This window comes from Centroberyx gerrardi, chromosome 19 (assembly GCF_048128805.1).
Source record: "Centroberyx gerrardi isolate f3 chromosome 19, fCenGer3.hap1.cur.20231027, whole genome shotgun sequence".
In the NCBI taxonomy this organism is placed as follows: Eukaryota; Metazoa; Chordata; class Actinopteri; order Beryciformes; family Berycidae; genus Centroberyx; species Centroberyx gerrardi.
Genome location: NC_136015.1, coordinates 26,612,526 through 26,637,601, shown reverse-complemented (window position 1 = coordinate 26,637,601; position 25,076 = coordinate 26,612,526). Strand labels below are relative to the sequence as shown.

The 25,076-nt window shown below is 41.7% G+C and overlaps 1 protein-coding gene and 2 non-coding genes across 4 annotated transcripts in view; 2 read left to right on the top strand and 1 right to left on the bottom strand.

Moving 5' to 3' along the window:
• Positions 1–5,511, top strand: part of LOC139932020 (GA-binding protein subunit beta-2-like) — an 11,882-nt gene extending 6,371 nt beyond the window's left edge. For both annotated transcript variants that reach the window (XM_078290277.1, XM_078290278.1), the window contains exons 5-8: positions 1,290–1,428; positions 1,556–1,732; positions 1,965–2,083; positions 2,474–5,511. In XM_078290277.1, coding sequence (XP_078146403.1) covers positions 1,290–1,428; positions 1,556–1,732; positions 1,965–2,083; positions 2,474–2,815 — 777 coding nt within the window. In that variant the 3' untranslated portion in view covers positions 2,816–5,511. The remainder of the gene's footprint in view (positions 1–1,289; positions 1,429–1,555; positions 1,733–1,964; positions 2,084–2,473) is intronic.
• A 6,195-nt stretch (positions 5,512–11,706) lies between these two features.
• trnae-uuc (transfer RNA glutamic acid (anticodon UUC)) lies at positions 11,707–11,778 on the bottom strand. Its single transcript has one exon. It is a non-coding gene; the product is annotated as a tRNA-Glu (tRNA).
• Positions 11,779–21,478: 9,700 nt separating this feature from the next.
• Positions 21,479–21,550, top strand: trnae-uuc (transfer RNA glutamic acid (anticodon UUC)). Its single transcript has one exon. It is a non-coding gene; the product is annotated as a tRNA-Glu (tRNA).
• Positions 21,551–25,076: the final 3,526 nt, after the last annotated feature.

The following is a 25,076-nucleotide window of genomic DNA, read 5'->3' as shown; positions in this document are numbered from 1 at the left end:
AGTGTCTTGACATCTGAAAGCATGAAGCTACTCTCCTGTACTGTTTAAAAAGGTGAAGTGCAGGAACTGAGAAAAAATAACAAAATGACACTTCAACCTTCTGGTTTTGCGCTCCCAGCCTGTGGCGATAATTAACATTAGAAGCAGAGTTTGACTGCAGCGTGGAAACAGATGGAAACAGCTGCACATGTAAACATAATTACAGCTGTCGGGTTTCCACCTCTGGCATGAAACATGTTTTTCTGCGTTAAAAACCCCTAAGAGCTTTAAATATGTTAATATATGCAGCTGCTCTACAATGCCCTGTGACTGTGTTTTACAATATGATCCTAGTGGCTAATGTTAATTATGGCCAGAGGTTATGGGCAAATGGAAAATGGATGAGGAACCGAAAGAGAACAGGAACGTCTGAGCTCTGTACAGCCTGCAGAGCTTATTATGATACTGCAGGGAAACGTTCTGCCGGAGAAACAACAAGAGGAACATTTCGACGACTTAAAGGAACATTTAGACGACATAAAGGAACATTTAGACGACTTAAAGGAACATTTAGACAACTTAAAGGAACATTTAGACGACATAAAGGAACATTTAGACGACATAAAGGAACATTTAGACAACTTAAAGGAACATTTAGACGACATAAAGGAACATTTAGACGACATAAAGGAACATTTAGACGACTTAAAGGAACATTTAGACGACTTAAAGGAACATTTAGACGACATAAAGGAACATTTAGACAACTTAAAGGAACATTTAGACGACATAAAGGAACATTTAGACGACTTAAAGGAACATTTAGACAACTTAAAGGAACATTTAGACGACATAAAGGAACATTTAGACGACATAAAGGAACATTTAGACAACTTAAAGGAACATTTAGACGACATAAAGGAACATTTAGACGACATAAAGGAACATTTAGACGACTTAAAGGAACATTTAGACGACATAAAGGAACATTTAGACGACTTAAAGGAACATTTAGACGACATAAAGGAACATTTAGACAATTTAAGGAACATTTGGACAATTTAAGGAACATTTAGATGGCTTAAAGGAACATTTAGACGACAAAGGAACATTTGGACAACTTAAAGGAACATTTAGATGAATTATAGGAACATTTAGACAATTTTGAGAAATGATTAGACAACTTAAAGGAGCATTTCCACCTCAAGATCATCTGCAGAACATGCACACTATTCCCTATGTTTTCTTTGCATATGTATTAAGTGTGTGTGTGTGTGTGTGTGTGTGTGTGTGTGTGTGTGTGTGTGCAGGAGGGCATGCAGAACCAGGTGAACATGAATGTGGAGTCCAGCACTAGCTCCACCCAGCCGCAGTTCATCATCCAGGGAATACCAGGAATACAGGGAGGCGTGGTCAACCTGGCCGACCTGCTGAACAAGGCTAACGCAGGTACACACACACACACACACACACACACACTCTCTCCTTTTTAATTTCCACCTATTTGTCGCTCTTCAGTTGCAGTAACGTCTATTTTATTTCTCATTGTGTGTGTGTGTGTGTGTGTGTGTGTCAGGCGAGTCGGAGGAAGCCATCGCGGCCAGCGCTCTGGACTCCAACATCCAGCATGCCGCTGTCGTCAACGAGGGGGGTCAGAGGGTCATCACCATAGTAACGGACCAGCATGGCAACCTGCAGACCACAGGAGGGATGGGACAGCCGTTCTTCGTCACCATGCAGCACGGACAGCAGAGTAAGAGAGTCAACACACACACACACACACACACACACACACACACACACACACATACTTACACACACTTCATATAGACACACACATAGACATCCTCACACTAATACATGTAAACACACATACTTTTACATCGCTTTATCCACATTTCCCTCCCACCATTATCGTTATCCATATTGAGCCATATTATATGTTGTTGTTGACTTTGTTTGTTTGTTTGTTTGTTTGTTTGTAGTGCTGGCAGTACCGGCCAATACGGTGACAGAAGAAGTGGTGGCGGAGGAACCTCAGGCCCCGCCCAGCAGGAAGAGGAAGATCGAGGTGACGACCAATCACAACGATGCAGGAGACACGGTGAGTGGTAGACATGTTTGTTCATGTAGTAGTAGCAGTAGTAGTATATGTGGTAGTATTAGCAGCAGTAGTAGTAGCAGTATATGTGGTAGCAGTAGTAGTATATGTGGTGGTAGTAGTAGCAGTAGTAGTAGTAGTAGTATATGTGGTAGTAGTAGCAGCAGTGGTAGTAGCAGTATATGTGGTAGTAGCAGCAGTAGTAGTAGTAGCAGTATATGTGGTAGTAGTAGCAGTAGTAGTAGTAGCAGTATATGTGGTAGTAGTAGCAGTGGTAGTAGTAGCAGTATATGTAGTAGTAGTAGCAGTATAAGTGGTAGTATTAGTATTCTCACACACACACTCTCGCTCTGTACCTCTTCCTCCATCACTGACCTGTGTGTTGCTGTGCAGGAGCTGCTGCAGAGGCAGCTGCAGGAGGCCAACAGGAAGGCTCAGGAGTACCGGCAGCAGTTCCTGCGTAAGGAGCAGGAGGCCGAGGAGTACCGCATCAAGCTGGAGGCCATGGCCCAGAGCCAGAGCAACGGCACCGCCGCCGCCAACGCCGCCGCCACCGACGGCAGCCCCGAGGAGGTGGTGGGAGGGGAGGAGGACGAGGAGGAGGCGGGGGGAGGGGAGGTGGAGGAGGAGGGAGAGATGGTGGTGCTGCAGGAAGGAGGGATCATCATGGAGGGAGAGGAGGGGCAGGTGACGCTGGTGGAGACGGGAGGAGAAACGACGGAGGTCGGCTCCTAACAGAGAGGGAGGAGCCGAGGGGGGAGGGGCCTGACGGACGGACTGGAGACGCGGAGGAGAGAATATGGGTTGGTTTGCATTCCCTGTAACGGAGAGAACGATGGGTTGGAGGGAGGGAGAGGAAGACCGATCAACTGAATCATGACAGGTCGATTTTAGGCGCGTGCCATTTTGACTCCCCGATTGATTTGATCCCAAACACTTAAGAAGGGCGACACAAAATGGCTTCCCCAAAACGGCAGGAAGTGAAAGACGGGTTGATGCACTAAATAAACATGAAGGTGGAGATCAGTTGTGCGCCATTTTGAGTCCCCGCCTGGTCTTAGCTGTGAAAGCAAAGGATCGGATCTGAGGATGGAGGGATGGACTGAAGGGATGGAGACCGATTGAGGAAGAGATCAACAACAAAAGGGGACAAAAGAGGACAAAAGGGGGGAGGGGAACAAACGAACTAACGAGCTCAGGACGGCTCGGAGTCGTCGGGACTCGGCGGTCCTTTCCAGACAGATTCCTCCTTCCGTTCGTCTCGCCGTCGCTTCCTGTTTTTACACGATCATTTATCCTGTTCTTCTCCACGGTGAATCTGCTGATTTTTCGATGAGCACAGGAGACTCTGACAGCAGCGACATGAAGGCTGAAGTGGGACCTTCGGTTAAAGGCACATTTCTTTTTCTTTTTTTGTTTGTTTTTGTTTGTTTTAAAGCTGCAGTCAGCGAACCAGAGCCGCACCGGGCCCTACCCCGTTCGATAAAAGGCAGGGAGTTTGAAGAAGACACTTTAACATTTACATGAAACAGTTGCTTAAATGTTGCTTTACTTCACCATTTTGCTTCCCTAGTTGCATTTAGAATGAGGGCTTATGAAGACGTATGAGGCTTGTAAGTAAGCAGAAGATATTCACACAGCAGGGATTCTGGTTTTAGTTACATTTTCTTCCTGGATTTTCCAGACACAGAACAACCATTCGATTCCCTCAATCCCGTTATATCTGTTTATACATCCGTCTGTACACTGTTGCCCCGATCGTCTCTGAACCGACAGTAGACTGGCAGTCCGATCCTGTTTCTAATACTCTTGACGGAAACATCAAATCGCCTGTAAGTCGCTGTAGGTTCCACCATTTTGCTTCCCCATATGAGCAAAGCAGAAAGAGTAACGCAAGAAAGCCACAACTGAGACCTGAGAACGCAAAGATTTCAGCCTTTTTGGACACTACATTCATTCATTTAGAACTGCAAATTGTTTTCATGTTGTTTTTTTTTTGTTTTGTTTTCTTGGATTGCCTTCATCAAGTTGTTGACGAACGGGAAAAACTCCAATCCCACTGGACCGTCTGAACGCCAAACACGATTCCTACATGTCGGATACATACTCTGAAAACATCAGTTGCCTTTGCATCAGGTTTCACCGTTTTTTCCCAAATTAATTAAAAACAAGGCAAGGAAGCAAAATGGCCGCAGGTGAGCTGTGATGGGACATTCCCAAAGCAAAGGGATGCGCTCTGGGAGAAGATTTCAGCCTTTTTTGGACACAGTACTCTTTCATTTCTAATTGAGATCTCCATTTTCCTACTTTAACCCAATTAACTCATTTGCTGCGTTGTACAAAAAACAGACTTATTTGATATTAGAGGAACTGACGGCGTTGGGGTTTTGAAATGTTCTCGTGGGTTGAGAACAGGCTTCATCGACCCCGGCGTCATGAATTAACCGATACACAACCATGGAAACTTTAAATTCAGATATTAAAGGGAAGGTTCAGTGATTTTAGAGGCCTGTCCTATTTGTCACTAACCATGTCCACTATTCTATTATAACATTTTTACATCAGAGTTTTTGTCTCTGAGAAATCGGCACCAGCCTCCTGTTAGCATTTGTTAGCAATGCTAGTGCAAGTCAATGGAGTGTGAAACCATTGCTTTCAAAATCCCATTGAAGTGCTTTAAGCCAGATTCTTAATATTACTGCAGCTGCTGAAGTGTATGGAAAGGCCCGCAACAGATTTTAGGAGTTCTGGTTTCATACCCCATTGACTTGTGCTAGCATTGCTAACAAATGATAATAGGAGGTGGCTGCCGATTTCACAGAAACGCAAACTGTAATGTAAAAGGTTTTGGGTCATTCTAAAACGGGGCTAGTGATTAACAGGGAAGGCTCACTGAAACTTCCCTTTAAGTATATAATCCTTCTCTTTAAATCTCTGTGTGACTCTGGTAGAGTCTTGGGTCGTGTCTCTTCCTCCATGATAAAACCCAAAATCAGTGATTCTGTGATCTGTTGCTCCGGTAGAGCAGACTGGAGAATTGTGGGTTTTTTTTCTCTCTCCATTCACTGCTGTCGTCTGGAGGAACAGTCTGAAAATCACTTCTGTCAGCTGTTTCCTGTCAGCTGACATTTTCTCCAATCGACTTCTCATCCTTTCAGATCCACCCGGAGCCTCGCACCACGTCCACCTGGAGCCCTCTCTTCCTTCCTTGCTTCCTTCCTTCCTTGCTTCCTTCTTCCTTCCTTGAATCAGTGATATGCGTCATTTGAGTTGAGTATGATAGTTATTTTTATAAGCTCAGCGAAGCCAACCTTTTTCTATGTACATATAAAGTTGTATTTTTTTAATTGTATCTGAATGCTTCATGGGATGATGATGATGATGATGATGATGGCTGCCTGTATTGGTAATCTGAAATATAAACACTTGTTTTTGGGATAAGAATGTCTCTGTCGTGTTTTGGACAGAAATATAATCACAGCATTGACTCCTGCAATTTATATCTAATCACAACCGGCTGCTCTTTTCACACTAACCAAGATATTCTGTTGTGGACAATTCAGTCCATACAAATCAAACAAAAAAAAGAAAAAACTTATATTTATTCAAACAGTGAAGATCTCAAACATAAGCATCCCCCCAATATCCACACAAACCTTTTTCTTTAAGGTGCTGAAAGAGGCTTTAAACAGAAAAATCACCGTCCGCATGTATCTGTTCATGTTGTAATCACACTGTTCTTCAGTGTTACGGGTTCGAGCGAACGGTAAAATCTCCTGTCGCTGAATTAAAAACATCGAAGCACGGGTTCAAACCAAACTGCTGATTCATTAACTTATAAAAGAGCTTCCCAGTTATTTCTGATTGGATAAGAGGAACTTTTCATCAAAAATGTGACATAAACTTTCATACACTTTGTTCTGATGGTCCACTGCTGTCAGTCAGATCAGATCCGTCTCCACAGACAGCAACATGTCTTCAAACACTGATGTCTGATAATAACTTTAATAATAACTTTATTTCAACAGACTTCAGCTGAGTGGAAACATGTGGAACTGTTTTATGAGTCAACTGTCTTTCTGTCCCGCAGCCTGAACTAACCAAGTGTTAATGTGACTAAAGTTAAACCTTAACCCTAATCTCAGCCTTAACCTTAAGTTGTTGACAGTCAGCTGAAAATAAGATCAGATAGTAAGATACTGAGCTGATAGTCTGTTGAAGCGGTTGTTGTTGACAGTCAGCTGATGCTCAATATCTACTGATGATCTGAGACTCAACAGCAGACTATTGAAATAAAGTGATATACAAAAAATTGTCAGCGTGTGAAATGAAATTCAGTCGCCGCCCGACCTCAGTAACGATGAAGAAGAATGAATCGGCCGTTTCTCAACATCATTTGAATTTGTCTTTTTGCGTATTGTACTTGGATCTACTCACATAAAGAAGTATTTCTGTCTCTGTAGAAGTTTTTCTACTAGATCTCAGACTTCATTTCCACAGAACAGAAAACTTATTAAACCATAAAGGCACAGATGTGACATTTTCATGGCAGAATAAAGAAGACACCTAATCACTATGAAACCAAACCCCTTAATTTTGGCCCTGAATTGTCCTTAATTTCTCATTACATAAACATTACTCCATTAAAAATAACATCTTAAATAAAGTACAGTCAGTATCATGGGTTTATAAGGGATTTATTCATGGGTTGATTCACAGAGACTCTAGAAATTAAGGGATTTTTCATGTCTTTTGTGCAGGTTTACAGGTTATTAATGAGTTATTAATGGGAAGTTCCTGTCTCCCTGAATTTTACATTAAATTAGAAAGTAAGGAGTCAAACATTAAGGGGAGTTTAAGGAGGTTTTGATGGGATCTCCTCCATTAATAACTCCCTTAACTGATTTTAAGGGGATTTTGCATGAATTAAGGGGTGAATTCATGTAAATGTGAGGGGATTTTAAGGGATTTACTGGTTCGCAGAGTAATGTGGTTTCTCTGCCTGGAAAACCATGAAACCATCAGATCGGTCCTGAAAGAGTTAAAGCCCAGCTCCCTGCGGTCTGAGAGGGTTTTGGATCCTGCAGGGATCCTGATCCTCCAGTAGGGGGAGCCACTGATCAGTCTTATTACTTAATATCTAATTATGGGACTTTTCACTCTCCGTTTTCTCTTCTACATTTGAGTTTGCAGGTTAGAAAGTAATAGTCCAACACACAAATCTTCTTTAATCTTGTATTTCAGTGTCTTTAATTTTCTTTTTGGAGGAGTATGCAGTTGAAGGTAGATTTGTAATTATCACCTTATTATTAGATGGATACACTCCTCTCTTAACTACAGTTCAGCTCATCAGAAACCTGTGAAGGGATGACCACAGCATCTGAAAGACAAAGAACTGGATCATAATTCAATTATAGCTGGGGAGCCGTGAATAGAAAACAAGCTAATTCATATTATTGATAAAATAGATGAAATCATTGAGTCTTGGTTGTTGGTTTCACTCACACTGATCCACTGGGACATCCAAGCTGGAGAGTTTCACTGTGAGGAAATATTTGCTCATCAGTACAAGTTAATTTATTACGTGGACATGACCTTCATGAGAACATACAACAACACCACAGTAACAGTACCTGCACATTGCAGGACTGGAACATGTTCCCCCAAATCCTTCACAGAACGTCTTCTCTCCTTCCACTGCACCTGTAGGTTGAGGAGGAAAAGAAAAGAAAACTGATGCAGCAGTTATTGGATATTGTTCGTTACTAGTAGTGATGAACGATCAGTTTATCTCACAATACGCTTCGATACCTGATCTCAATACAGCCAGGATACGATGTGATCAATAAAAGTTCAGTGACAACAAAGTCTGACTGTTGTTTATTTCTGAGACTCAAATCTTTCCAGCGATGCCATTGGCTGCTAGAATGTAAACAACAATTTAAAAATGTCATTACAAAGTGACAATAATATAATTTGGATGGAGAGCTTGTGAAACTGTGATGGTCAAGAGTCTCATTAGTGATTACTACAGCAGAATAACATGGAGCTGATATCACCATTCATGTTCCTGACAGCAGAATAACATGGAGCTGATATCACCATTCATGTTCCTGACAGCAGAATAACATGGAGCTGATATCACCATTCATGTTCCTGACAGCAGAATAACATGGAGCTGATATCACCATTCATGTTCCTGACAGCAGAATAACATGGAGCTGATATCACCATTCATGTTCCTGACAGCAGAATAACATGGAGCTGATATCACCATTCATGTTCCTGACAGCAGAATAACATGGAGCTGATATCACCATTCATGTTCCTGACAACAGACGGACTGTCAATATTTCGATATATCGTCCCATCACTAGTTACTAGGCACACTTATCTAGTTTCCTTAATTAATTGTCAGTTTTATTAGATCACTATAATTGATTTGAATGTGATTTGACTGTTAAATTAATTTAGACAATGTCAGCATAAACATTTGCAGTAAAACCATCTTGTGGACTGATGACTCACATGCACTGAGCAGCAGAGCCATGAAGACCAGGATGGTTGTGGTTTGGCGACTCATTGTTGTTCAGTGTTTCTTCTCTTGGTTGAGACGGACTGGTCCAGCAGGTCTAAATCAGGTCTAGATCTAGGTCTCCTGCTGCGGTGTGACAGTGTTAAAGGTCTTGTCATGTAGAGGCAGCGCCCTGCCGTCCAATCAAACCTTCAGGTTTTATCTGACCGACCCACAGCTTCACCGCTATTTGTTTTTGGATTTGTTTATCTGCTTGGTCAGAAACGCACCGGATCACATTGTTCCAAACAGGAGGCTGACCGTCTCCTCCGTAACACCTGCAGTATTTATTCCTCCATGTTTTAATTTCCTCTTCAGATGAGTCCAAAACACTCACGGGGCTTTTCCTTCTCTGGCTTTAACCGCTCAACATCTCAACGTACAAACAACACAGACCCAGTCCGGTTCACACCTCCATCACTGCAGCTGTCAAGATGTTCCAGTTCCACATGTTGGATTTCACCAAAAGTGAATAATTTCTTCCATGCCGAATTACCAACTTGTTTCACATTTTCCTGACTGGAGCTGAATGGGTCATGAGATCTGCCTGTTCACATTCATCACTCGTTCAATTATCTCAACACCACATGACCAGCAGCTCTCTGTGTGTTCAGTTTCCATTAGAGCTGCTCTTCTACCTCTGGACCGAGGCCTGGTTCTGTCTGAACAGGAGATGAGCTCTCCAGAGCCTCCATGTTGTTTGACTGGTCCAATAATGGAGGGTTTGCCTCTTCTTCTGTCTGCTGATTGGCCGCAGAGTTTGATGGTGTTACGTGAATCCACAAAAAGAATCAAATTAACAAAAAGAAAGAAAAGTCCAGGACATTCCCTGATCTACAAATCACATTCAATAAGAAAATCTTCCAGTTTATTCAAATTGTGTAAATATGAAGCATAACAAAATCCTTGTCCATATTTATATATATATATATATATATGTATATGTATATATATATACATAATAAGTAATAATCACACTGCTTCAGGTTCGTTCCCCTTCAGCTGAACTGGTTCAAACCAAACTGGTGATTCATTAACTTTTCATGGCAAAATGTGGTAACACTTTGTTCTGATGGTCCGCTGCTGCCGCCTGTCTTCAACCAAACAGTCTGACCAGCAGACTTCAGCTGAGTGGAAACATGTGGAATGGTTTTATGAGTCGACTGTCTTTCTGTCCTGTAGCCTGAACTAACCAAGTGTTAATGTGACTAAACTTAAACCTAACCTTAACCCTAATCTCAGCCTTAACCTTAAGTCGACTGATAGTAATTTCAGCAGGTGAACTTGACAGTCATCTTACAGGTAGCAGACATCAGACATGTACAGTTTGTTAAACATTTGTTGATAGTCAACTGAAAATATCAGCTGACAGTCTGTTGAAACAGTTCCATATTTACTGATACTCTGCTGAGAGTCAACAGCAGATCAAAATATATTAGTGACACAAAATGTTTGATTAAAGTTCAGTTCATTCCTTCAGTCGACCTCCAAACCCAGATGAAGAAAAATGAATCGGCCGTTTCTCAGCATCATTTTAATGTCTTTTTGTGTATTGTACTTAGAAGAAGTCTTTCTATCTCTGTAGAAGTATTTCTACAGAGGTAAATAAACAAGACATGATCTCAGACTTAATTTCCACAGAACAGAAAACATTAAAGACAGATGTGACATTTTCATGGCAGAATAGACAAAGAATCAGACACCTGATATGGTTTCTCTTTGCCTTGAAAGCCATGAAACCATCAGATCGGTCCTGAAGGAGTTAAAGCCCAGCTCCCTGCGGTCTGAGAGGGTTTTGGATCCTGCAGGGATCCTGATCCTCCAGTAGAGGGAGCCACTGATCAGAGAACCAGGCTGCTGTGGAGGATCGGGCCTCCGGACTTCATTACACCGGGATCCAGTTCAGCCACAGACGGGACAGGTTTCAAGTCAGTTCTTCAGCTGAGGCTTTCATCATGTGAAAAAAATCGATCTGATCTATCAAAAATAGATCTGATGAAAATGTCAGGTTTATTCATATAGTCTTTATCACAAGCATGTCTTAAAGGGCTTTACATGGCATATTAAAATGCTTGTGAACTCAAAAATTGAGTGATAAATTGTGATTTGATAAATTCAAAGATGATTAAAATACACGTGAATATGAAGAATGAATGAGCCAGTCATCAGCGATGTCCATCCTGCCTCACCAAGACAAAACACAGCAGAGACACGGAAAATAACGTCGGTTTCTCTCCTGTGCTGACAGAAGTGAGAGAGTCTCATTCAGCAGCATTCAGAGAGAATTTGAACCGATATTAAATCTGAACATTTGACCTTTCAAGCATGCGAAAAGCAGATTCTGCTATACGGCAACATAAATGATGCTTCTGCAGTCCATCTCAAGGGAATTGAACCCCCAGCCCTGGCGTTGTTAGTGCCTTGCTCCACCCATTGACTAACTCAGGACTGCAAGTTTCACAGTATTAACTTGTTCTGCTGTTACTCTCAGTCTTACCCGATTAAGACAACAATCTGAATAAGAAACTGTCATGTCAACAGCATTTCCTGATCCCCTTCACCTGAATAAGGTCATAGTGGAGTAAGCAGAATCTCATTAAGACATGTGCAGTATTCTGGTTTCAGTCTCATTACTGAAGCGGTTCAGACTGTAAACACCTGAATCCAACCAGGACTCTCTCTGGACCGCCTGACGCTCCTCTGCCTTCCAGAGGCTGAACTGGTTTCAGAGGAGAAAGAGACCGACAGCAGGAAACAGGAGGAGAGGCTGAAACTGAGCATGCTCAGGATTTAGAGGGAAACAGAGATCATGAAGTTTTCGGGAAAGTCTGAAACTGTCCGAGTCTCCGGTGATCCTCCTCGGTCCTGCTGACCGGACTTTGCTCCGCAGCTGGAGACAGGAACATGAAGGGAACAGTTCTATAAGCAACACATGTAAACAGCTTAATCAGAATATTGTCGTATTTAGAATAAAGCCAATAGTCAGATTATTGCTGTCCATGTAAACATAGTCATAGCATTGTAAGTCCAAGTCACACTCTACGCTGTCATCTTCCCATACTGGGAATCGAACCCGGGCCGCCTGGGTGAAAACCAGGAATCCTGACCACTGGACCATATGGGACTACAGAGAGGACCCACCTGTCTGAAGCTTTGAGACAAACTGCTGCTCTGCTGATACACAGACTTTAGACTGGTGTTAGTTATGAGGAACAAGGTAGTCAGTCGTACCACGATATCCTGTAACTGAGTGACCCTTGACCCTTGGATCTCTTGAGTCGATCAGAGCGGTCGCCCCAGGCAGTTTTTCAAGACACACAGAGAGAGAGAGAGAAAGCTGCAAAGGAAACTTTTATTGGAGGATTGGAGGATTTTTAGCATGAAATGGAGAGAATGCAAGATTTTTGCCCTGAAAGTGGGAAGGATTTGTTAAAAATTCACGTCATCCTCTCTGTCATTCTTGTCTCTCTCAACTGTATATCGTGGAATGAAGCAGAATGTCCTAATAGGAATTTTGGAGGAAAAATAATCTTTGATCAATACAAAAAAAAAACAACAGGAAATTAAATTGTTTCAGCCCAGAACCCAACATGAATGCAGCGTGTTCTCTCACTGCCACAGGCTTATTAAAACAAACCAGTCTTCCTGTCACATGGGGACCCACCGGCACCAGGCCCACGACCCATTTTGGGCCCTGACCCATAGTTTAAAGCACTACTCCTACTTTTTAATGGGAGTTTGTCCCATTGGTCTCCTTACCCAATATGTGACGAGAGGATTGACACCAAAATCATCTGTGTGTCTCTGGTAGATAACTAGATAACCGGTGAGCATGCTAATGCCTTAGCATACAGTATGCTAAGTACTTGTAGGTGATTAGCATTATCCTGAAGGTGAGGAGGTGAGAACTAGCAGCAGCTCTAAGGCTGGATGGATAAACCTGCCGGTCTTGTTTGGTAAAATAGACACAAAATTCAACAAAAAGATGAACTTTCAGTGGCAGCAGATCTCTTGTTCTGTTTACACAGGAAGTGATCGAAGTTAGCTGGACAGCTAAAGTTTTTCGGACTTTACTAATGATAAAGATTGAGATTTTGTTTTCAGAAGTTTTGAATCTACAGGCCGGAGAACAGTTGTTGTAAAGTTGTCTGAATCTGAATCTGAATACCAATTTGGGATTACTGAAAGGTTTATCTTCATAATTTGGATAATGCTAATCGTCTACGACTACTTAACATACAGCATGCTAAAGTGTTAGCATGCGCTCCGGACAGAGCTAACTACCAGAGACACTGAGAAGATTTTGGTGTCAATCTTCTGGTCAGATATCAGGTGAGGAGACTAATGGGACAAACTCAGCAAAACCCATTTTCATCTGTAAGAAACAGCCGAGCAGAGACTCTTCATCTCTTCAGGTTCGGCCCCTGATCCTGCTCACCTGTATCTCCATTTTATTGCTCTCTTGTGGTTCGGCACACACTTTTATGTAAAGTTCCATCTGTTTTTAATTGTATCTCTGTTTGTTTGTTTGTTTGTTTGTAGTTGTTTATCTCTTGTATTACCTTTTATCCTTATTATTTTTTATTTATTTTTATTTTTCAGCTCTATCATTTATTGTGGTAGTTTTACATCACTGTGCTTTTGGGTTTTATTGTATGTAAAGCACTTTGTAAACATTGTTTTTAGAAAAGTGCTATACAAATAAAGTTATTATTATTATTATTTTTATGCTAGTGCACTACTGCCTTTTTAAAGCTCATGTTGAATTATGACTTTGCACTTGCCTTTTATGTGATTTTAATTGTATTTTTCTTAAGGTACATTGTGCTTTGTTGTCTGTCTGCAACAGTAATGTTTGTCGTGACAAGACCTCTCTCTTCAGAAACAGACTTTAATCTCATATGGGACTGAAGAGTTAATGAAACAGATTAGACTGAAGCAGAGTTACAAACAGGAGTGTTGAATGAAGCCTCCTGCTAGAGGAAGATGAATGTCTTAACCAGCTTACAGCTCCCAAACGGCTTCTTCATTTAGATAAACTGTCAGCGGCAGTTTGAAAAGAAGACTTCACTGAATAAAACGCTCACTGGGGAGCCGTAGGTGGAGGTTTCTCTTCTTCTTCTGGGTCTTTTGCTTTTATCCAAGAGACTGTAGATGAGTGGAAACCCTCTTCTCGTCTAGCTGGCAGAGAAGCAGACGTGTGACCGGGACGTCGCTGGTTTGAGTCCGGAAGAAGCCGTGATTTTAAACTTGTACGTGTCGGGTTTGGTGTAGCTCGTCCTTTTTGGGAGGCAAAGTTGTCCAGCAGCGTGATTGGCTGTCAATCGACCAATCAGAGCCCATATTCCCACCGCGTGTCTCTTCTTCGCTTCGAGTGGCAGAGAAACCAAAACAGAGAAATGACTGAGCCCGGTCTGGTCCTCGTCTTTCCACTTGGAGTCGAGTCAGACTCAAGTCAGAATTTTAATAGCTTCAGTCTTGACTTGATGCATGAAGAGAAGACTTGAGACTTGACTTGACTTGGGTTCTGCTGACTTGGGACTTGACTCTGACTTGTACTTTGATGACTTGAAAAGGTTTCTAAAGTCTTGACTTGAGATCTTGTGTTTGTGTAAATGACTTAGATTGAAAGTGATGAGATTTGTTCCAGCGGACGACTGAATTTAAATTCTGTTTTCTGAATTTGTATGGAATGATTGAATTTATTGAAGTTGAAACTGATTATAGAAATCAAACTCATGATGCTCTTACCAAGTTTTTATCCTATTAAAACCATATTGCATTGAAAAGTCCTAGATATTTAGTTTTCTTTAAGATATTAAATTGATACTGGACTCTTGATTTGTTCTGACTTGACTTGCTGTTCTACATTTAGACTTGAGACTTGACTTTAATGACTTGGACTTGACTTGGTAATCTACATTTAGACTTGGGACTTGAGCCTCAGGCTTGAGACTGACTTGGGACTCGAGCAAAGTGGACTTGGTCACACCTTTGGTATTGACTGGAGCTTTTTCTGCTGCAAGTGAGTCTCTTATGTTTGTGTGTTACGGTGAGAAACGATAGTTTGTTTATATTATTACTCAAATTTGCAATCTATAGAGAGAGACAGAGAGTTGATGCTTTTTTGGATAGATGGACACTTAACAGTATAGTTGCTAAATAGACAGATAGATAGATAGATAGATAGATAGATAGACAGATAGATAGATAGATAGATAGATAGATAGATAGATAGATAGATAAACAGATGGATAGATGTTGATGTGGTTCAGACCTTGTAGAGCTGCGACAGTCCTTCAACACATTAATTCATTTTGTGTGACTCAGCGATAACAACCACTGTTTCCGTCTATTTAATTAAACTCCATTTAATTTAATTTAATTCCTCAGCAGCAAAGCGTGCAGTGCTTTCCAGAATTAGAGACTTGGCTAATTTTCTCATTAGACCTTAATGTTTTCTCCTTTTCTCCGCGGCGATAATAATAACCCGCCGTCTTTTCCTGTAAAATAGTTTACATTCGACAACGTGGAAGACGATTATTATTTTCCCTCTGCGGCGTTTTTAGAACCCAGGCTGCTTTTAAAAGCCGAGGAAAATCCCACAGGAGGATTTAAACCTTTCACTCTTTCACACTGGATTGGTTTAATTAAGATTTGAATAGGAGAGGAGAGAGAGAGAGAGAGAGAGAGGAAGTGTGTGTGTGTGTGTGTGTGTGTGTGTATGTTGCTCGATATGTACTGTTGCAGTTGCAGGTTTTCTAATCCTATAGAGAACTATGGGGGAGTTTATGTTATTCAGTTTAGCGCAGGACCAAACAGGGCTAACCAGGACCGGTTTACACTGCAGGACCAAAGGTAAATCAATAACATCATGTATCCTCTTTCAATAGAATCATATTGTGACGAAATAATGATATTGAGTTGCTGTGATACACAATTCTGTTGTCTAAATTAACAATAAGAAGAAAATGAATTAATATCTGGAACAAATTAGGGAATATTCTTTGAAAATTCCCTGAACAGTTTTTTATAGAGCTTTATATTACAATCCAGTTCAGTGCAATGAACATCAATTTGGGTTTGGACTCTGATCTGAACTGAACTGAGGAGTTTGGAAAGGACAGTTTGAAACCAAATTTATGTTTTATAGCCTTAAAGCATAACGCTGGTGTTTTTTAATGCATTTCTTACCATTAACAAATCCTATGAAAATAACAAAATCAGCAATGAATTTGTTTCACTAACAAGTCTGGTCCATGTAGCGGTCCCAGTGCAGCCTCATGTCCCAGCAGCCATAGAACTGCATTGTATTAAAAACTATTAAACCCGTCACAGAGCCATGCTGCTGCTCTGCAGCATATTTCATCATCACGATGCACCGGGCCGGACGACTTTTTCCTCAAACGACTTAATAAGCCGACCGTAAACACGTTTTCCGTCTCGGGAAAGTAGTTCCGTAGCACAGAAAATAGTCCCCGGCGTAATGAAGAATTTGTTCCCATTTGAATTTGATTTGGTAATAACTACAACAGTCTGACTTTTCATGGTAACAGTTAGAGATTTTTAAAATGTAAACTATGTCTTTGTGAGCTGTATTTAAAGGTTTTAGCTTACAATTGGAGCCAATGACTTCCGGGTTGAAGGATAAAAACGGTACGTGGGAAGTCGGAAAGTAACGGGAGTAGAGCAAACGCATTGTTGATTTTGTTATTTTCATAGGATTTGTTGACGATAAGAAATGTATTTAAAACACCAGCCTTATCCTTTAAAGGTGCTATGTGTATGATTTTACCATCAATAATTCATCACCACATTCATTTAGAGATTACAGCTCTGCTTTTCATTTTATTCAAACCCTCTCTCTCTCTTTTCTATCTCTCTCAGTATTCTGTTCCATCAGCACACAGCCATCTTTGTTGGAAAATAACAGGCGATTGTAATAAATTAACAGGTGATTATAGTCAAATGACAGCTGTGTATTTGATAAAACACCATATTGGTAGGAACTGCATGTGACATCATGGGAATACGATGATGAATAATGCTTCTTTCACTTTATTCAAACTCTCTTCAGCTCTATTTCATTCTGTTCAAGCCTTATCTCTCTCTCTCTCTCTCTTCCTTTGTTTCTCTCATTTTCATTTTATTCAAGCCTTCTGTCTCCTCTCTCATTCTGTCTCTTTAATTTTAATCAAACCCTATTTGATTCTCCACTTCTTTATTCCTCTCTCATTTTCTTCCATCCCTCTCTCCCTCTCTGTCTCTTACTTTCTCTCTTTCTATCCCTCCTGTCTCTCTTTTATGAAAATAGCCTCTGCTTCTGAGTTCACTTGAGACCTTGATACACAGAGGTCTTACCTTGAATACAAAGTCTCTCTCTCTCTCTCTCTCTCTCTCTCTCTCTCTCTCTCTCTCTCTCTCTCAGTTCCCTTCAGTCTTTGATGGAGGTCTCACCTTGAATGCAGACTGGCTGTATTTTATATAATGAGACAACTGAGGAAGAACTGACTGGTTTTCCAATATTAGGCTTTCAGGTGATGTCACCTCCTCTGGCGGCCATCTTGGAGGTCCTCAGCTCTGTGAACAGCTGACTGTGTTTCTGTCGTCTCAACAGAACTGAACAGACGGTTAATTTCTGTCTGTTTCTGACTGAACTGATCATTTCATCACTGATCCATCTGATTGATTTAGTGTTTAGATAATGTCAGCTTGTTAGCTAGCTAACCATAGTATCTGGTCAGCTAACATCACTGTCTTGTTGTTAACACATCTGATTAGCACACTAGCTAACGTAGCTAGTAGCGGCTAGCGTTAGCGTGTTCACATTAACATCAGTGTGTTTGCCGGCTAGTTAGCTAGCTAACAGTTTGTTCAGGTTAACTGAGCTGACTCTTCTCAAGCTACAACTCAGAGTGTTTTGGAGTAGAGACTAGGGCTAAAGACAAGACATTTTACTGTGTCACAGTAACCAAATCCACCTTATCACACTATTCACTTTTACTGAGAACGTTACTGAATGGATCTACAGCCACACCACAACAAGCTGACTCAGCTGCTCTCTGTTTCTAGCTGCTTCATACAGATTTAGACAGTTGACGCTAATAGCAGCTAGCGTTAGCAGTGGCTAGCAGTCACATGTTAAAGGAGAGCGCTGCCCATTTTCAATAGTCTTTCTGTCTTTCTCTGCCTGTTGGACATGTGATCAGAGGCAAGACTTCTGCTGCAGAGCAGGAACTGCCAGGCTGGCTGGGTCACATGATCAGCTAAGTTGAGTGTTGACCATTTTGTAAAAGAAGAGGTTGAAAATTGTCTCACGAAGATCCACCAATATTTCCTTTTTTTGGAACATGGATGTTCCCTTTAATCCAGTTGCTGTAACGTATGATTTGGAACTTTTTTAGGAAATTTGTTTTTGATAACTGGTTTGTATGTTTTCTGAAAGTGTTACAGAAACAAAATATTAGAATATCTCAAGATTGACCAGTCCAGCTAAAATTGCCATTTTCACCTGTAGTTCCTCAACTTAAGAGAGGAGAGAAAACTTTCACTTGATCCCTGCAGTTTATAGACTGCTGAGGTTTTGGTCCTGATGATGTTCATCAGATCACACAGTTAGCAGGTAAATGTGATAACAAGCCTCATCACACTCATGTGAGTCATCACCACAGGGAATCACAGGTTTTTTAAATAGTAAATTCATTAGATTACTGACAGCAAGCTCTTGTTTTCTCACCTCTTTCTTCTTTCTCTCTGTTTTGTTATATATAGTTCACTGGTGTTAGACATGGTGTTAAGAAACCGAGTGGAAAACTGAAAAACGTTCTGGGTGATGCAGTCCACGATGCTTCTCTGTAGATGCTACATTACAGTCAGTTCACTCCTTGTACGTCTGAGAAAACAATAATAACTGAACTGGAAGTAAAAGTAAAAGCTAAATGACTCTTCCATTTTCTTTCCTTATAAAGTTTTCTTGGGAGTTTCTCCTCGTCTTCACTGAGGGAATTGGTAGTTTCGGTCGGCCTGTTTCTTTTCTTTTGTGCTTTGTTTTATTTCCTTATGTTTTATTTTGTTGCATACACAGAACTTGAATGGACAGAACGGTCCTTCCACTGTTTGTCATGGTAATTTGGCTAGTTCAGTATAAAATGGCAATTATGGAATTTTAAGTGTTAATTGCTATGGCAACAACACAGTCTGGACATTAAGGTGTAAAGTCTGTCACACTGTGAGAACTGAGCAGATGAGTCTGTTAGCAAACTGTCAGAACTCAACTGGAAGCTAACGTTAGCGACGAGGCTAACGTAGCTTCATCACAGACTGTACTTCTCTCTCTAGCTCTTCTAGTCAACATTAGCATGTTAGCAATCCATGGCAGCGAGGAGACAGAGAAGCTGCTTTGGTTCTTGCTGTAAAACGTCTCAGCTCAGTGACTTGCTGCGAGTCTCTTTATACAGAAGCTAGTCCAACGGGTCACAGCAAGATGGCCGCCGCTCCGACCGCCCAGGAACGCTGATTTGAATGGGAATGACCGTTCTATCCATTCAAGTTCTGTGGCTGCAGACTGTATTACATAATTTTGTTCAGTGATTGATTGTTGATCAGTTCGATCCAGTTCCTGTCCTGTGAGACGGGCTGTGATGAAGCCTGCAGAAACCTCAACTCCTGCTCGCTCGCTCAGTGCGAGTCTCTCTGGATAAGAGCATCAGCTAAAAGACTCAAATTAGATGAAAATTTAATTATCCCCGTGGGGAAGCTGGGTTGCTGCAACAGTACAGAGCAAAGAAAAAACAGGAGATGGATAAAAACCACAGCAAATGGAGGATATTAAACATACAGACAGCCTTCACACTTGGATAGATTATGTAAAAATCTATAAAAAGCTACAGGTCCAGTGTGTGAAGGTGACCAGTAACCTGCCACTTCTTTAAAAAAAACATGCCTTGCTTGGCTTTACCTTGAATAAAGAGCGGCCGTGCGTCTACATGCCGACCGCAGCAGTATTTATCCAACAGCTGGACATGCAGGCGGGCCGTGAAGCGCTGCAGCCGGAGGGCAAAAGCATTTTAATGAAGGAGATCAAACCTGCGGAGAAACATGACCAGGCTCCTGATCAACTTCCCGACCCGGGAAAAAAACACAATGAGAGAGTATTATACAACAAGTACTTTAATCCAGTCAATCTGATCTGTTGAAGACACGCTCCAACAATGCTGATAATTCCCATAATGCATTGCCAGTCCGGATTTAATAGGTCTTGTTTCAGCAAAGCGGGAGTTGGCGATCTTTCTCGCTTTCTCTTGTTTTTATTCTTGTGTTTGTACAACATCTTGATCTTTATTGGGATCTTTATTCATCTTTATTCCAGTGCTGCCAACAGTGCTGTTAGTTTAGTAGTTTTACTGCATTTTTAGTAGCGTGGTAGTTCAGCAAAATTTTAATTTGGATAGCATTTTAGTAGATTATTACTTTTTTTTTTTCAGGCGTAGTTAACTGCTGCAGCTACAAACTATTTTGACTATAAACAAAAAATGTTTTTTCATCCTTTAATTTTTGTTTTAATTATCTTCTGTTTACTCCTGTCATTGTCAAGGTTGTACCAGTCAGATGTTATAGAGATCATTTTCTTTATTTATTATAAGTTTACCTACAACAGAAACAGACACCTGATCAGTGGTATTTTTGCAGTGGACATTGCAGATGAAAATGTAATCATTTTTACAAAGTAGGTTGAGCTGGTTTTTTTTTAGTTATTAAAAATAGATTTGTATTGATGGAAGCTTTGCTGTGCTTCACCTCGTTTCAATTCAACTGTTAGCTTGTAAAATTAGACTTTCAAAGCAGCTTCATTAACACTGATCCCTGTGTTGGCCTCCAGCTGATTATCGCTGTAATGATCCGAACTCTGGACTGATGCTCCGATGTTTTATTCAGTGTTTCACCTGCAGCTGTTTCTTCAGACTGACGAGGTCAAACTGCTGCTAAATGAACCAAAACATGGTGGAAAGCATACAGCATGCAGCACTGTAAAGGAAAAATCCCCCTACAGCACTGTAACTGCTAAAGACAGCTGTTGGTGATGTACTTCACATTCCAGGCTCCATCCAGTAGTTTGTTGTGTTTTTCTTCTTGGTGGATAACCGGCCAATCGTAGACGAGGTGACGTCACCTCCAGATATTTCCAGCAGCTACAACGGAGTTTGATATGAGAAAATGTTTCAGGATGTAAAACATCAGCGGTAAACGTCAGGTTTTGGTGTCAGTCCCTCAGAATCAAAGAGCGAGGGCTTCTTTCTAGAGCCACCATTTTGCACCGAGAGACGTTCAACAATCATACAGGGAGAAATCCATCGTAGAAGAGGAGAGAGACCAGTTTCTCCACCACAGGAGCAGGAGAGAGACCATTCATTAATGTGTCATGTACAGTCCACAGTGTCATGTACAGTCTACAGTCCATTTGTTCATTTGTTCCCCATAAGGAAGTCGAGAGCCAGTTGCAGAGGGAGGTGCTGAGGCCGAGCTGGGTCAGCTTGGCAGTGAGGTGCTGTGGGATGGTTGTGTTGAAGGCTGAGCTGAAGTCAGTGAACAGCATCCTGACGTACGTGTTGTTTGGGTCTGCGAGAAGCAGCTGTGTCCGTGCGCGCCGCCATCTTAACTCCCAATACTCCCCTACAAGCTACAGATGTAACAACAGGAGAGTGGTGGTAAGGCAGGATGGATATCGTTGATGACTGGCTCATTCATTCTTCATAATCAACATCAATAAAATGTATTTTGTTTTGTAGTTTGTCTCAAAGCTTTAGACAGTTGGGTGCTCACTGTAGTCCCATATGGTCCAGTGGTCAGGATTCCTGGTTTTCACCCAGGCCACCCGGGTTTGATTCCCGGCATGGGAAAAAGACGTGTGAACATATAGTGTAACTGCAACATAAGTATATATTGTATACCAGCATAGTAAAAACACAACTATTTTCATGAATGTGCTGTTAATTGCTTGCTTTGCAGAAAAACAAATTTCAACTGAATATCCAATATCAAGCTAACTTCACCCTGGTTCAGTACAACCCACAGCTGAAAGCAACAAGATCCCACCCCCTTCTCTTGGGGTAAAAGGCATTCTGGGAAATGTAGGAAATCACTAACTGCAGTTGAAGCAGGCGAGGCAGATTGAGGAAAAGTGGGGTCACCAAAATAATAAATTGCAACACTTCATCACTAAATAACTCCAGTGTGGTTTTTCCCCTTTAATAAAAAGATTTCATCACTCACAGCATCAAAGGCCCCAAAGCCCTCTGACTTATTGATGAGCTGGCTAATCAATACATTATGTAGCTACAAATGATTTGAGCGCTGCGTGGATGTTTTTACAAGCGATAATTCATAATGGATGGGCTGTGTAGGGGCTTCGCTCCCACAGCTTCTGATTTATTGATCAGCTGGCTATGGAGCCAGTCAGGGTGAGGGCGATTCTCTCAGGTAAAACTCCTCTACTGTGGAGGAAAAGAAACACATCCAAGTTCTAGTAGATTTACATTAGAGCCATCCAGCTGACACTCTCGCCCACAGTGAGTTTAACAGCAGAATGAGCTTCAGTTCCTCCATCAGCAGCTCTACAAGACATTTGCATATTAGATTTCAGGCATTTAGATGAAGTTCTTATCCAGATAAACCTACAATTAGTGCGTTTACATTAGGGATGGGATGATATATCAAAACTCCTTGCCATGTCTTTCCCTTACATCAGTTCAGTTGCATCAATGGTTCAAACTCTGACATTAGGCATTACTGCAAACATAACACACATCCAGTGATGCTCTGCAGACCTGGAGTGTAAATGAGTCTCATGAATCAGAATGAGTCAGTTTATTCAGCAGCTGTGGACAGGAGTTTGTCTTTGTGACGCTGGTGAAGAGACAGATTGACATATAGTCCGGGCCAAATCCTTCAGATTTGTCTAAGAGCAACAAAACTGGTCTAGAGTTCAGCGCCATGAACATTTTCAGAATTAGAGCCTTTGCAAATACGGTACGACCGGCTTGGCGGCCAGTTTTCTTTCCACCATCACCAGAAAATGTTTCTTCTCTGTATAATGCTGACAGTTCCCCTCAGAGGACGTCTTTGACTGTGAGATGCAGTGTTTCCACTACAGAGGCACAAAACCAAGTTGGTCAGTGTATAGAAATTGATCTAAATCGATCTCTGATGCGTGCATCACGTCACAAAAGTCTCACAAAAGTGAAACGTAACATTACGCAATTTGCTCCAAACTGTCCTGTGTTAGTAACAGGATTCGTAGACAGTAACACGTCTTCTGCTGCACTACAAACTTTAACGGTAGGTAACGCTATTATCTTTATCTGGTATTTAAGAAATGGAATTAGGTAATCGAACCGCGTCGCAGTGCTTCAGTGGGTCTGTGCCGGACCTGTGCTTGTTATATAAATCTTAATGAATCATGTACATTTTTTGCAGACTAATAGATAGAATGAGAAAGAGACAGAGACAGAAAGAGAGTTTATTCAACTTTATTCACCAGTAAATACAACAAACACAGTGACACAGGTGGAGAATCATAATGTTGAAGTCCTGGTCTCTCTCTGGTCTCTTTGGTCTCCCTCTGTCTCTCGAGTCTCTTTGGACTCTTTACTCTCTTTGGTCTCTCTGTGGTCTCTTTAGTTTCTCTGGTCTCTTTAGTCTCTTGGGTGTCTTTGGTCTCTTTGGTCCCTCTGGTCTCTTTAGTCACTCTGGTCTCTCTGGTCTCTTTAGTCTCTCTGGTCTCTTGGGTCTCTTTAGTCTCTTGGGTGTCTTTAGTCTCTTTGGTCTCTTTAGTCTCTTGGGTGTCTTTAGTCTCTTTGGTCTCTTTAGTCTCTTGGGTCTCCTTGGTCTCTTTAGTCTCTTGGGTCTCTCTGGTCTCTTTAGTCTCTCTGGTCTCTTGGGTCTCTTTAGTCTCTTTGGTCTCTTCAGTCTCTCCTGTCTCTTTAGTCTCTTGGGTCTCTCTGGTCTCTTTAGTCTCTGTGGTCTCTTTAGTCTCTTGGGTCTCCTTGGTCTCTTTAGTCTCTTGGGTCTCTCTGGTCTCTTTAGTCTCTCTGGTCTCTTGGGTCTCTTTAGTCTCTTTGGTCTCTTCAGTCTCTCCTGTCTCTTTAGTCTCTTGGGTCTCTCTGGTCTCTTTAGTCTCTGTGGTCTCTTTAGTCTCTCTGGTCTCTTTAGTCTCTTGGGTCTCTTTAGTCTCTTTAGTCACTCTGGTCTCTTTAGTCTCTTTGGTCTCTTTAGTCTCTCTGGTCTCTTTAGTCTCTTGGGTCTCTCTGGTCTCTTTAGTCTCTCTGGTCTCTTTAGTCTCTTGGGTCTCTCTGGTCTCTTTAGTCTCTCTGGTCTCTTTGGTCTCTTTAGTCTCTTGGGTCTCTTTAGTCTCTTTGGTCTCTTTAGTCTCTCTGGTCTCTTTAGTCTCTTGGGTCTCTCTGGTCTCTTTAGTCTCTCTGGTCTCTTTAGTCTCTTGGGTCTCTTTAGTCTCTTTAGTCACTCTGGTCTCTCTGGTCTCTTTAGTCTCTTGGTTCTCTTTGGTCTTTCCGGTCTCTTTAGTCTCGTTAGTCTCTCTGGTCTTTCTGGTCTCTTTAGTCTCTCTGGTCTCTTTAGTCTCTCTTTCTGGTCTCTTTAGTCTCTCTGGTCTTTCTGGTCTCTTTAGTCCCTCTGGTCTCTTTAGTCCCTCTGGTCTCTTTAGTCTCTCTGCTCTCTTTAGTCCCTCTGGTCTCTTTAGTCTCTCTGGTCTCTTTAGTCCCTCTGGTCTCTTTAGTCCCTCTGGTCTCTCTCTGGTCTCTTTAGTCTCTCTGGTCTTACTGGTCTCTCTGGTCTCTTTAGTCTCTCTGGTCTTACTGGTCTCTCTGGTCTCTTTAGTCTCTCTGGTCTTACTGGTCTCTCCGGTCTCTTTAGTCTCTCTGGTCTTACTGGTCCCTCTGGTCTCTTTAGTCTCTCTGGTCTTACTGGTCTCTCTGATCTCTTTAGTCTCTCTGGTCTCTTTAGTCTCTCTGGTCTTACTGGTCTCTCTGGTCTCTTTAGTTTCTCTGGTCTCTCTAGTCTCTTTAGTCTCTCTGGTCTCTTTAGTCTCTCTGGTCTTACTGGTCTCTCTGGTCTCTTTAGTTTCTCTGGTCTCTCTAGTCTCTTTAGTCTCTCTGGTCTCTTTAGTCTCTCTGGTCTTACTGGTCTCTCTGGTCTCTTTAGTTTCTCTGGTCTCTCTGATCTCTTTAGTCTCTCTGGTCTCTTTAGTCTCTCTGGTCTTACTGGTCTCTCTGGTCTCTTTAGTTTCTCTGGTCTCTCTAGTCTCTTTAGTCTCTCTGGTCACTCCTCCTCACTTTTCGTCAGTTGAATTTTCTGCAGAAAGAAATGAACACATTGACAGTGAATCAGATGTTCACATCAGTGACACGTCAG